General features: G+C 43.7%; 1 protein-coding gene across 1 annotated transcript; it reads right to left on the bottom strand.

Moving 5' to 3' along the window:
- Positions 1-4,016: 4,016 nt before the first annotated feature.
- On the bottom strand, positions 4,017-12,742 carry LOC119783247 (talin-1-like). Its single transcript, XM_038284662.1, has 8 exons — positions 12,580-12,742; positions 7,215-7,312; positions 5,561-5,690; positions 5,321-5,473; positions 4,763-4,905; positions 4,504-4,631; positions 4,361-4,421; positions 4,017-4,244 (listed from the first exon to the last, which is right to left on the bottom strand). Exons 1-8 carry the CDS (start codon positions 12,707-12,709, stop codon positions 4,032-4,034), a joined length of 1,056 nt encoding a protein of 351 aa, XP_038140590.1. The 5' UTR covers positions 12,710-12,742; the 3' UTR covers positions 4,017-4,031.
- Between the last annotated feature and the right edge of the window lie 1,152 nt (positions 12,743-13,894).

Raw genomic sequence — 13,894 nt, 5'->3', positions numbered from 1 at the left:
CCTCCGGATTAGGAGGACATTTAACCCCCGACTGTCCAGATCAGCTGATCCAGCTGCTATAGACCAGGATGGAGAAACAGCTGAAAGCAGAACTGAACCAGTGAAAAAAACCAGTGGGGTCATTATCTCCAACCAGATGATCACTGCTCAGCTTTACATCTACTTAGGAAGATTATGATCGCTAAAACATCTGGATTTATGCTAATAATCCCCTAAAACCAAGCGTCTCAACGTTAGCCAGGATTTCTACAAACGTCTCAGAGATGGTCCAGTAAAACCCAGACCTGCTCTGAGCAGGAGGAGCAGTCCTCTAAACCACTGGGCCGCAGACCGGTACCGGTCCATTGGGCATTTGGTACCGGGCCGCACAGAAAAAACTATATATATAATTTATAGACGATCAGAGTCTGATGTTTTATTTGGAAAACCTGCGGTATTCTCTCCCAGTTCCATCAGTCGGTGCATCTGTGCCTCTGGACACAGGTTAAATCAGGTCAACACTCATCCCATCTATAACATCCCATCTATAGCATCCCATCTATAGCATCCCATCTATAACATCCCATCTATAACATCCCATCTATAACATCCCATCTATAGCATCCCATCTATAACATCCCATCTATAACATCCCATCTATAACATCCCATCTATAACATCCCATCTATAACATCCCATCTATAACATCCCATCTATAGCATCCCATCTATAGCATCCCATCTATAACATCCCATCTATAACATTCCATCTATAACATCCCATCTATAACATCCCATCTATAACATCCCATCTATTAGGGTTGTCAAAAGTATCGAAACTCAAAAAAGTATCGATACTGAAATGTTGTATCCGGATACAATACTCGTTTTTAAAAGTATCGATACAGTGCCACCACCAGTTGCACCTAAGCAGTCATTCATCTAAAGTGCAGAATAGAGGACAATGCACTTTCTGACCACTGTGTGATTGAATAATTCTGTGCTCTTTTCAGTTTCAGACTTTTTTTTTGTAAGAGGTGCAGCTGCTGAGAATTATTTTTGTTTCTTAACCGGTTTGGCTAGTGTCATTGTTATGTGTGCAAAGCATAGCCAAAGAAGGAACACTTCATTTTAATTTTAGAAGTTTTTTATTAAGCTTGCTTAATATTGTGCACAGCATACAACCTTTATTGTATTTATTTATTGTATTTTATTTATTAATGAAAATATTTCCGTAGAATTTTGGAGTCTTTGTTTTTATCCTTGTGGTATCGAAAATGGTATCGAGTATCGAATATTTTCCTTAGTATCGATATCGAGTTGAAAAGTTTAGTATCGTGACAACCCTACCATCTATAACATCCTCTCTATAACATCCTCTCTATAACATCCCATCTATAACATCCCATCTATAACATCCCGTCTATAGCATCCCGTCTATAGCATCCCGTCTATAGCATCCCGTCTATAGCATCCCGTCTATAGCATCCCGTCTATAGCATCCCGTCTATAGCATCCCGTCTATAACATCCCGTCTATAACATCCCGTCTATAACATCCCGTCTATAACATCCCGTCTATAACATCCCGTCTATAACATCCCGTCTATAGCATCCCGTCTATAGCATCCCGTCTATAGCATCCCATCTATAGAATCCCATCTATAACATCCCATCTATAACATCCCATCTATAACATCCCATCTATAACATCCCATCTATAACATCCCATCTATAACATCCCATCTATAACATCCCGTCTATAACATCCCATCTATAACATCCCGTCTATAACATCCCATCTATAGCATCCCATCTATAACATCCCATCTATAACATCCCATCTATAACATCCCATCTATAACATCCCATCTATAACATCCCATCTATAACATCCCATCTATAACATCCCATCTATAACATCCCATCTATAACATCCCGTCTATAACATCCCATCTATAACATCCTCTCTATAACATCCCATCTATAACATCCCATCTATAACATCCTCTCTATAACATCCCATCTATAACATCCCATCTATAACATCCCATCTATAACATCCCATCTATAACATCCCATCTATAACATCCCATCTATAACATCCCATCTATAACATCCTCTCTATAACATCCCATCTATAACATCCCATCTATAACATCCCATCTATAACATCCCATCTATAACATCCCATCTATAACATCCCATCTATAGCATCCCGTCTATAACATCCCATCTATAACATCCTCTCTATAACATCCCATCTATAACATCCCATCTATAACATCCCATCTATAACATCCCATCTATAACATCCCATCTATAGCATCCCATCTATAACATCCCATCTATAACATCCTCTCTATAACATCCTCTCTATAACATCCTCTCTATAACATCCTCTCTATAACATCCTCTCTATAACATCCTCTCTATAACATCCCATCTATAACATCCCATCTATAACATCCCATCTATAACATCCTCTCTATAACATCCTCTCTATAACATCCCATCTATAACATCCTCTCTATAACATCCTCTCTATAACATCCCATCTATAACATCCCATCTATAACATCCTCTCTATAACATCCTCTCTATAACATCCCATCTATAACATCCCATCTATAACATCCTCTCTATAACATCCTCTCTATAACATCCTCTCTATAACATCCTCTCTATAACATCCTCTCTATAACATCCCATCTATAACATCCTCTCTATAACATCCCATCTATAACATCCCATCTATAACATCCTCTCTATAACATCCTCTCTATAACATCCTCTCTATAACATCCTCTCTATAACATCCTCTCTATAACATCCCATCTATAACATCCTCTCTATAACATCCCATCTATAACATCCCATCTATAACATCCCATCTATAACATCCTCTCTATAACATCCTCTCTATAACATCCCATCTATAACATCCCATCTATAACATCCCATCTATAACATCCCATCTATAACATCCTCTCTATAACATCCCATCTATAACATCCTCTCTATAACATCCCATCTATAACATCCTCTCTATAACATCCCATCTATAACATCCCATCTATAACATCCCATCTATAACATCCTCTCTATAACATCCTCTCTATAACATCCCATCTATAACATCCCATCTATAACATCCCATCTATAACATCCCATCTATAACATCCCATCTATAGCATCCCATCTATAACATCCCATCTATAACATCCCATCTATAACATCCCATCTATAGCATCCCATCTATAACATCCTCTCTATAACATCCCATCTATAACATCCCATCTATAACATCCCATCTATAACATCCTCTCTATAACATCCCATCTATAACATCCCATCTATAACATCCCATCTATAACATCCCATCTATAACATCCCATCTATAGCATCCCATCTATAACATCCCATCTATAACATCCCATCTATAACATCCTCTCTATAACATCCCATCTATAACATCCCATCTATAACATCCCATCTATAACATCCTCTCTATAACATCCCATCTATAACATCCTCTCTATAACATCCTCTCTATAACATCCTCTCTATAACATCCTCTCTATAACATCCTCTCTATAACATCCCATCTATAACATCCTGTCTTTGTGAAGCAGGATTTTCTGCGGTTACAGCGACCAAAACAAAGGAGCAGACTGGACATGAGGAGCACACTTCGTCTGTCATTTTCTCCGATTACGCCTCGATGGGACCGGATTGTTTCAGAGAAACAAGCTCAGGGCTCCACTAATTCAACGTAACGGTGAGTTTTATTTTGATGCTGTTTGTATTTGATTTTATGCCAGTTGTATCATTTTATTTGATCGTATTCTAGACGCTGCAGGACCTTTTGCTGCATCTTGATGCGCATCAACCATTGACTTTTAATGGAAACCAGCTGCTGCTAGCAGAGCTAATGTAGCATAAAGGGACGTTCTGTAGTTTAACCGTGACTCCAGTCCATGGTGACCTCCCAGTCCCGCCTCCTCCAGCAGCATCTAATCAACGTCTCACCATTTTATCAACCTGCATATTTCTAACTCTCCACTAAAAGCATCCAGTGAATAAACATGGTGACACATTGTGGCTGAAGAACAGTCTGTCTGTGGATGTATTCAGAGGAACAGAAGGATGGACTTCCTACCTTTACCAGGAAAAAGGAGACGCCGTAGGTTTGCAGAGACCTGGCGAGCTTGACGTAGCTGACTTTGGCCTCGATCTCCGTCATGTTCTGACAGTTTTTATGAGCCTGCAGAGGCAGGAGCAGCGCAGACCCATTATGTGGCTGTCATACCATCAGGTTTGTTCAACTCATGGAGGTAACAGAGTTAGAAACGCCCCAGAACAACTAAATATGTCTCTTACCTGGAAGATTTTCCTCTCTCCTTTATTTTTGATGTATTCTTTGGGCAGGAACTCCTTCAAACTGAGGAGAAAGCAGATCAACCGTTTAGTTCATGCAGTCCTGACCGAGGGAGACGGTGAGAGGAACGGAAAGCAGAGCTTACTCCAGGAATCCAGGCTTGTGTTTGGACTCGTTGTGGTCGCCAAACTGAATCTGGCACTGATAGCCTGCGAACTCACAGGCCTTGTCAAACGAAACTGGATGTGATCCGTTTAGGATGTCATCGCGAGCCTGTAGCACAAACACAGAGGCTCATTTCACAAAAAACCTTTCCTCTGATGTCCTGATGCAGAGGCAGGCGGCTCCGGACCACACCAGAACTTCTAGGTTGTCACTGAAGATCATGAAAAGCATGCGGTTACCTGCACATAGAGCAGATTAAGCTGGACGGGGTCTCTGGAGTCCACGTTCTGATCCGAGTAGAAGAACTTCCTCCTCAACAGCAACATCTCTGTCTCCTCTACACCCTGCTCCCTCAGCGTCCTCCCATGGTCCAACCAGTTCACTAACAAACCAAAGACAGTCGTATCATCAACAGTTCGGACCTCAGCAGGTCCAGACAGCCCAAGATGTCCTCCAGCATGTCGGGTTTGGAGCACAGAGCTCTGATTGCTCTGATCACAATTGTTGGGTTACCATTAGGCAATACTAGGCAGTTACCTAGGGCCCCAGGGTCCTGGGAGCCCATAAAACTCTGTTTACATGTTTGGTTAATACACTTATAATATGAATTAAGTGAATTAAGATTGAGTTAATGAAGTGTCCACCTGCTGCTGGATGTCCAGAACCCTTCTGGTCCACCAGGTGGACTAACCCCTTTCATCAGAATGAGCAGCTTCTCCATCCTACACCTGATCTGAGCCGCTCAGCCTGCCTGATCCATACCAACCATCAGCGTTTGAAGGTTAATGATGTCTTACACTCGTCGTCTGTGTGCAGCTTCTGCTTCAACTTCTCCATCTTCTTGTCGTCTCTTAGGAGAGTCTTGTCTCTCTTCAGCGTCCCTGTGTTTTCTTCTTTCTTCTCCTCCCCGATATCTCGGACCAACGAGTACTCGTCATAGTTGGTTATGCCTGGTAGAGAAAAACACCTCCCAGTTAGTTTGAGGAAGATGAAGATGAGGTGGAAGCAGGACGAAGATCACCCAAACAGGAACAGACCGATTCTGGCACAGATGGTCATGAGCATGTCGCTGACGATTTTGGAGTCGTCCACCATCACGGTCTTCACCGTGCCGTCTAACATGCGGATCTTCAGAGGCCTCTGCTTCTTCTTGTACTCCAAGGTATCCTGTGGGGGAGGAGGGGGAGGAGGGAAGGAAAGGAGAGAGGAGAGGAGGTCATTTCAAACATTCATCTCTTATTTTAGCAGCGTCTATTACAGCACAGACTGCTGACTGTGTGAGATGCTAACCTATCTGATGCAGGTAGCATCTCCTGCTAGGTTAGCACCTTCAGCTAACCTACCTGATGCTGTTAGCATCTCCTGCTAACATAAGTTAGCATCTTCTGCTAATCTACCTGATGCAGGTTAGCTGGAGATGCTAACAGCATCAGGTAGGTTAGCTGAAGGTGCTAACCTAGCAGGAGATGCTACTTGAATCAGGTAGGTTAATGGGAGATGCTAACCTTCCTGCATCTGGTAGGTTAGCGGGATATGCTAACCTAACGGGAGATGCTACCTGAATCAGGTACGTTAATGGGAGATGCTACCCTTTCTGCACCTGGTAGGTTAGCTGGAGATGCTACCTGCTTCAGGTAGGTTAGCAGGAGATGCTAAGCTTCCTGCAACAGGTAGGTTAGCGGGAGATGCTAACCTTCCTTCAACAGGTAGGTTAGCGGGAGATGCTAACCTTCCTTCAACAGGTAGGTTAGCGGGAGATGCTAACCTTCCTTCAACAGGTAGGTTAGCGGGAGATGCTAACCTTCCTTCAACAGGTAGGTTAGCGGGAGATGCTAACCTTCCTTCAACAGGTAGGTTAGCGGGAGATGCTAACCTTCCTGCATCTGGTAGGATAGTGAGATATGCTAACCTAGCGGGAGATGCTACCTGAATCAGGTACGTTAATGGGAGATGCTACCATTTCTGCACCTGGTAGGTTAGCGGGAGCTGCTAACCTTCCTGCATCTGGTAGGATAGTGGGATATGCTAACCTAACGGGAGATGCTACCTGAATCAGGTACGTTAATGGGAGATGCTACCCTTTCTGCACCTGGTAGGTTAGCTGGAGATGCTACCTGCTTCAGGTAGGTTAGCAGGAGATGCTAAGCTTCCTGCAACAGGTAGGTTAGCGGGAGATGCTAACCTTCCTTCAACAGGTAGGTTAGCAGGAGATGCTAACCTTCCTTCAACAGGTAGGTTAGTGGGAGATGCTAACCTTCCTTCAACAGGTAGGTTAGCGGGAGATGCTAACCTTCCTTCAACAGGTAGGTTAGTGGGAGATGCTAACCTTCCTTCAACAGGTAGGTTAGCGGGAGATGCTAACCTTCCTTCAACAGGTAGGTTAGTGGGAGATGCTAACCTAGCGGGAGATGCTACCTGAATCAGGTACGTTAATGGGAGATGCTACCCTTTCTGCACCTGGTAGGTTAGCAGGAGATGCTACCTGCTTCAGGTAGGTTAGCAGGAGATGCTAAGCTTCCTGCATCTGGTAGGATAGTGGGATATGCTAACCTAGCGGGAGATGCTACCTGAATCAGGTACGTTAATGGGAGATGCTACCCTTTCTGCATCTGATAGGTTAGCAGGAGATGCTACCTGCTTCAGGTAGGTCAGCATTAGATGCACAGTGTGGACAGTCTGGGCGTCACTCACCCCGTTTCTCAGCATGTAGTAGTCCAGGGCTTTCCCCGCCTCCAGCCAGATGCCTTTCTTTGGGTCTTCGTCAGACAGGAACAGCCCGTAGTCGTTGGCTGCAGAGAGAAACGGGAAAACTGGGTGAACGCCTGATGCTGAAACATCCAGCTACTAATGAGAGGCTGTGGAGCCAGCAGGGGGAGTCAGTGAGATGATGTTTGCTGATGTCATAAAGTCTGATTATAATGAATTGATGTGATCATACCTCTAAGCTCTAACCGCCATCTAACACACAGACACGCCTGCTCACTAATTTCAAAATAAAGACATATTTATAGATCAGTGGTGTTCAAAGTGGGGCCACCTCTCGCTCTATGGCGACAGTGGTGTTGGGTGCAGGAGTTTGCCCTGCAAGCGGAGGGTTGTCAGTTCGAGCCCCGCCTCCGGCTTTCAGTGTCGTTGTGTCTTTGTGCAAGACACTCCACCCGCACTGCCTACTGATGGTGGTCAGATGGTTTCTGTCAGTGAGCCTCAGGGCAGCTGTGGCTATAATGCAGCTCACCACCATCAGTGAATGAGTGAATGACTGAATGTAGTATATAAGTCCAGACCATATAGGGGTCTGCAGACCAAAATTATCTAATCATTCCTTTTTAGTATCAAAAAACTAAAATCTAAAACTTTTGAATAATTCCTATTACATCCAACTTTTAATATGAGATATTGAGATATGAAAACTCAGGAGATTCTTTCCTCATCTGTGTAGAACCTGCTGACCTTTGACCTTTTCAAACGGCCTGCATGTCTGAGTCTTGGAAGTTCTAAAGTTACTAAATATAAGGAAACCGGGCTTGAGAAGAAGCTAATGATGGAATTGCCCCATACTTGAGCCTAGTCTCCTAGTCTGTGTCCCAATGAAGCTTATTAGATGTAATATCTTGACCTTAAATAGAAGAGAACTCAACTTTTACTGGGTTTGGATCAATCATGGAGTCGGTTAACAGAACATTTCCCCTGATCTCATCTGAACATCCTTCAGTATACTGCAGACATCCTGCAGGTCTGATCATTTTAAGGAGGTCTGCTCCATCATCAGAAACTGCACGATCCTGAACACTAAAACCTTCCTTCAGACTCTAAGTTTGTTGGTGAAGAAGTGAGCCGAACAAGTTGAATCCTTTCCTCTGGGTGAGATCCTCTCCATTCACACAGCAAAAAACATCAAGAAATAAGTCTACATGTCTCACATCAAGTGCATTTTCCCTTAAATAATAGTTCTGCTGCTATAGGCTTAGACTGCTGGAGGACATAGGGACCCCTTTTTCATCATTCTGCTTCATTCTATCTCTATTCTCCCACTCTGCAGAATCTGTTAGTTCAATCTCTAACCTTCTGCTCTCTCTGCTTTTTCTCATAGTAGCTTCATCTGGTCTGTTCCTGTTTGGCTGTGACTCCATCCTGGAGAGAAATATCAGCTGTGCTGCTGCCATCAACACCTTTGTTTCTAGATGTTGGAGCTTGGCCTGTTTTCCAGTGTAGTCCTGTTTCTCTGACTGTGACTAACTGGATGTGCTCTCTTCATCCTCTGACATGGGAGCTGGCTCGGAGCTCGTCTGCCTGGCTGTGTGTTTCCTGGACGGGGCCGCCTGTGGAGCCGGTTGACCTTTTGTATCTATGCTTCTTTTTCTATGTCTGCTTCTGTCTCCTTGAACCCCAGTGGGCCTCAGCAGATGGCCGCTCACACAGAGCCTGGTTCTGCTGGAGGTTTCTTCCTGTTCAAAGGGAGTTTTTCCTCTCCACTGTCGCTACAAGCATGCTTAGTGTGAGGGATTGCTGAAGAGTCAATGAGTCGATGCAATCAGCTGGTTTTCCTTAGATAGAAAACTTTGAATCAATCTGACTGGATGATCTGGTGAACTGGAAAGTGACCTGAGATGACATGATGTGAATTGGAGCTATAGAAATACACTGAATAGAATTAATATGAGTAGGTAAATAGGATGATTTGCCAATGTAATCAGTATTTTTACTCTTGAAATAAGCTAATTAGATAATATGTACTTCAATTCAATTGTTTCTTATTTTAAATGTAAATTGTCTTGTTCCATTGGCAAAGTGTCTAACCTGCCTCCTTAATTCAAGAACAAATGACAGATTAAAAGTTTTTGCGGCGCTGCCTCCGTTACGCTGAACAGAGGAAACAGATTTATCCTGCAGGTGGTTTTAGTTCAACTGAAATTTTATGTCTCAATTTAGGCTCAGGACCTTTTTCTATAATGAAGCGTTGCATAATTATAAAAGCTAGAAACAGAACCTGTAGTTAGCGAAAAACTTTCATCTGTCATTTTGTTGTAGGAAAATATATGCAGAAATATACACTGCTCAAAAACAGAAATGGACACATAAACAACACTATATAACTTTAATTTAATCAAACTTCTGTGAAATCAAATGATCCACTCAGCAGTTAGTGAGACCCATTCAATCTGCAGGTGGGACCACAGACCACCTCCTCAGTCCTTCTGCTTTCTGTCTGATGCTTTGGTCACTTTTGAATGTTGGTGATGCTTTCACACTCGTGGTACAGAATACTGAGTCTAATTCTGACCTGTTTGAGGGACGTTACATCAGAGCTGGATCAGCCTGGAGGGTTTTTATCCACTTAGATCCAAATCCAGGCCTCCATCGGTTCATGATTCCATTGAGGATTTTACTGTGATTTTGTTTTCAGCAGATTTTACTTTGTACAAAGTATTCAGTTAGAATATTTTATTCATTCAGATCCATTATGTCAGTCTTTATTTTTTTAGCTGTATATAAAAAAAAAAAGGAAAAATGTTAGAAAATGTTTCTCCAGTCTGACCTTCTCGTCCAAAGTCATGAAGAAGCACGGCTTTCTAACAGGAGACGATGGAGAACATTTAGAAGTTCTGCTGAATCCCAGCCAACAAAGTTGCTTGTTAAATTACTGGATCATTTAATGGCATGATTGCAGCAACCTTCAAAGCCTGTGGTTACGCCGCAGCCGCAGTGATGAGATCCAAAATGGAGGCTCTAATTATTGGGGTAGGGGGGAAACATGTCAACAGTGCGGCGGTGAAGATAAACGAGACAAAAGATGGTGGCCCTTGTTGTGGTGAGCTCAGAGAGACAATTTTAGCTTCTACAGTCATTTCACAAGCTGGAGACGGGATGGACGGAGCAGAGATGGACGGAGCAGAGATGGACGGAGCAGAGATGGACGGAGCAGAGATGGACGGAGCAGAGATGGACGGAGCAGGGATGGACGGAGCAGAGATGGACGGAGCAGAGATGGACGGAGCAGAGATGGACGGAGCAGGGATGGACGGAGCAGGGATGGACGGAGCAGGGATGGACGGAGCAGGGATGGACGGAGCAGAGATGGACGGAGCAGAGATGGACGGAGCAGAGATGGACGGAGCAGAGATGGACGGAGCAGGGATGGACGGAGCAGAGATGGACGGAGCAGAGATGGACGGAGCAGGGATGGACGGAGCAGAGATGGACGGAGCAGAGATGGCGTTTCTCCTAACAGCCTGAAGGAGCTCAGGCAGGAGCAGACAGAAAACGCTTTTCCTCCTCCAGGACATCAGCAGAAGCGGACTCTGTGGTTTACTGGCCAGTAGAGACAGGCTGCTGGTATGAAGAGTGTGAAATAGCTGACATGCTGCAGCACGTTCTGCAGAGAGCTGATGTTGAAACAGCTGGTGTAAGAGAGCGTAACTCAACATGCTGATCAGATGAGGCGTTAGGGGAGAGGAGGACGATGAGAGGAGGACGATGAGAGGAGGACGATGAGAGGAGGACGATTAGAGGAGGACGATTAGAGGAGGACGATGAGAGGACGATGAGAGGAGGACGATGATCAAAACGCAGAACCGTGCTGCTCTGCTATAGAGAAAAACTCTGCTCATCAGTTTAAGAACGTTTCCTTCAGCGGTTCTCCTGCCCAGAACCTGCTCCGTCTCACCACAACGGGCCCCGATTGGCCGATGGCGGCCATCAACGTCCTGCTCACTGCAGAGCAGTGGTGCAGTCCAGGGTATGCGGCGTATACATCCTTATTCTTCAATCAACACACCTCTAAATCCACCATAATCTGCACCATCTAATAATTGGCTATTACTCACTGCCTGTACGGATTATATTAGTTAGCTGTAGTCATGACGACCAGTAAGCCAATCAGAGGATCATGCTGAGGTTAATTTGCTCACATAATAAATAACATTTATAAGTTTACTTTAAATGATTTACCTTCAGGATTAGCAAAGAATGGCTAATAAGAAGCAAGCTAGTAAAAACAACGCTTTGATTTCCTAATTACAAACATCCTTGTGAATTAGCATTAGCCATCAGTTCGGCTAATGTTAGCAATGCTAACGATTAGCATAAGATGCTGTCAGTAAAGAGGAAGGTGCGTCTTCATCCTTAAAGATGTCGCTACAACTGTGGATGATGACATCACCACGCTAGGTGGGCGTGGCCATTTCGACTGTTGGAGCTCATATATGAGGTTAATAAAATGACAGCACTGGGTCAGGATGATAAATCCCTGTTGGTGTTTTATAAGTTAAATATTGTTTAATTGAATAATTCCAATCATGTGTAACACGTTTATATATCTAATGAGGTACACTAAAAAATATTTAGTTCAATTTATCGAATTTTCAGTGTATATACTTATTTTTATTTTTAGATCTAAGCTGAAATAAGAACAATGATGTCAAATTCACAGAAAAATTTTTTATTTAAATAAATGCTCAATAAAAAACAGAAAGCCTGATGTGTGTTTTCCCTCCATGCAGGCTGCCTGTGTTTCCAGTTAAACCATCAAACTGCTCCTGATTCAGGTCCTTTTAACAGCCGCGGCACTAAATGCTGCAATCAGCTGTTCAAAGAGGCGTTTATTAAAGGAAGTAGTGACTCGCTCTGAGAGAGAGGAGGCGTCATCCATGTGGACGGACTCAGGAATACATCACTCTGCATCCATCCTTATCTCTCACTAGTCTGTGGTTCATTATTTCATCATCCTTCCTCCCTGAGATCAAACAGCAGCAATTAGATGACATTAAGTAAATAAAGGAATTATTGGGTAAACGACAGAGAGGCTGACATGTAACTGGAAAAGCTGGAAAAGCTTCATCCTCCGCATCACAGCCGTTAGCAGCAGAGACGTCTGGAATAAATGTGCTCAGCCTGCAGAGGCTGCTAACAGGAGACAAATACCTGTCCATCTTTGGACGGACGGACATCCGAAAGCTCCGGTTTCAGCCTCACACTGTGTCTCCCACTGTGTCTCCCACTGTGTCTCCCACTGTGTCTCCCACTGTGTCTCCCTGTGTGTGTTTGGGGCGGTACTCACGCTGGCCGAGCTGCGCCTCAGGAACTCTCTCCCTGATGATGCGGCAGGCGTCGTAGACCATGGTGGAGGGTTCAAACTGCATCGTTTTCACCACGTTCCCCACTCCGATTTTCAATGACAGGGCAACCATGATTGCTGCTCTGGACTTCCACCCTCTTCACACCTGTAGACAGAGACACAACAGTTAGCCTGGGAGCCCCTCATCCGTCCACAGCATCCAAACATCAGTTCATTAATCATATTTTACACCCATTAAACCCCACCAGTCCTTCACATCTCCCAGTCTCCCAGTCTAACGGTGCTGTTTATACTGGAACCAAACTTTGAGCTCCTGGATTTAAAAACAACCCAAACAGTCTTTCAGGTGAGAAACAGACCGATATACCGAACACCAGGAGACATGGAGGAGGCTGCAGGAACCGAACCAAAACAGCACAGAGGCTAAACAACCAGAGGAGCCCGTTTAATGGACTGGATGGAATCCAGAGAAGGACAGAACCAGGTAGAAAGAATCACCTCATCCAGGCAGCAGACTCACTGCAGCAGCACAGGGATTCAAAACACACCAACAACGGCTGAAGAAAAAAGGAAATCATGACTTTGGAGTGGCCTAGTCAAAGGCTTGACTTTAGACCTACTGTGATGTTGTAGCCTGACCTCTGTAAATGAGTCAGAACTGGACTGCTGCTGAGGGGCCGTCTGTTATTGACGTTAACCAAAACAAAATCTTAATCTAAAAACTGCCTTTAAATGTCTTTAATGTTCTGAAACATTTAAATGTGACCAAGATGGAAACAGTCATTCAGGGGGCCACAAACAGTGGGCCCCCGACAGCTCAGCTCCTACAGACCTAGTGTCCCGCCTCCTGTTTAACACGGAACCATTTGGATCTAAAATAATAAAATTGTTCATTAAAAAGCAAATGAACAGTTCACTGTAAAAACTGATTTAGATCTTATTTTCTAGCCGGTGAAGATTCTCAGTCAATCCAAAAAAGTTAAAAAACAATTAACTGGACTTTGTTTCCAAGTTTTCAGACATTTCGCTTCCCATCCAGGAAGTGTTTTCAATGTCGGAAATCAAACACCCCCAGACCACATCGGAGCAGAGGGGTGTCTGCAGTTCAATGCAGTGAGGAACGCTCTGATCTTTATATTGGAGAAACGAAACCGTATAATGGCCAGTATAAGGGCCGGTATGAAGTCAAATAACAGAGAACTTTAAAGCAGCTGATGAGTATCTGTTAAAAACATAATTTGGTTGCAGCTGTAAATAACTATTTTTAAAAAGGGAAGTGATGCGCCTAAAACAACCA

Source organism: Cyprinodon tularosa, unplaced genomic scaffold, assembly GCF_016077235.1.
Source record: "Cyprinodon tularosa strain WSP-4 unplaced genomic scaffold, ASM1607723v1 ctg2001, whole genome shotgun sequence".
NCBI lineage: Eukaryota > Metazoa > Chordata > Actinopteri > Cyprinodontiformes > Cyprinodontidae > Cyprinodon > Cyprinodon tularosa.
This window is presented reverse-complemented; position numbering and strand designations above follow the sequence as displayed.

Excerpts from the sequence above, each read along its gene's own strand:
- LOC119783247 (XM_038284662.1), bottom strand. The coding sequence starts at position 12,709 with ATGGTTGCCCTGTCATTGAAAATCGGAGTGGGGAACGTGGTGAAAACG. Across the intron at positions 4,632-4,762 it reads TTAATCTGCTCTATGTGCAG|GCTCGCGATGACATCCTAAA; the intron begins GTAACCGCATGC and ends TTTGTGCTACAG. Across the intron at positions 4,245-4,360 it reads GAGAGAGGAAAATCTTCCAG|GCTCATAAAAACTGTCAGAA; the intron begins GTAAGAGACATA and ends CTGCCTCTGCAG.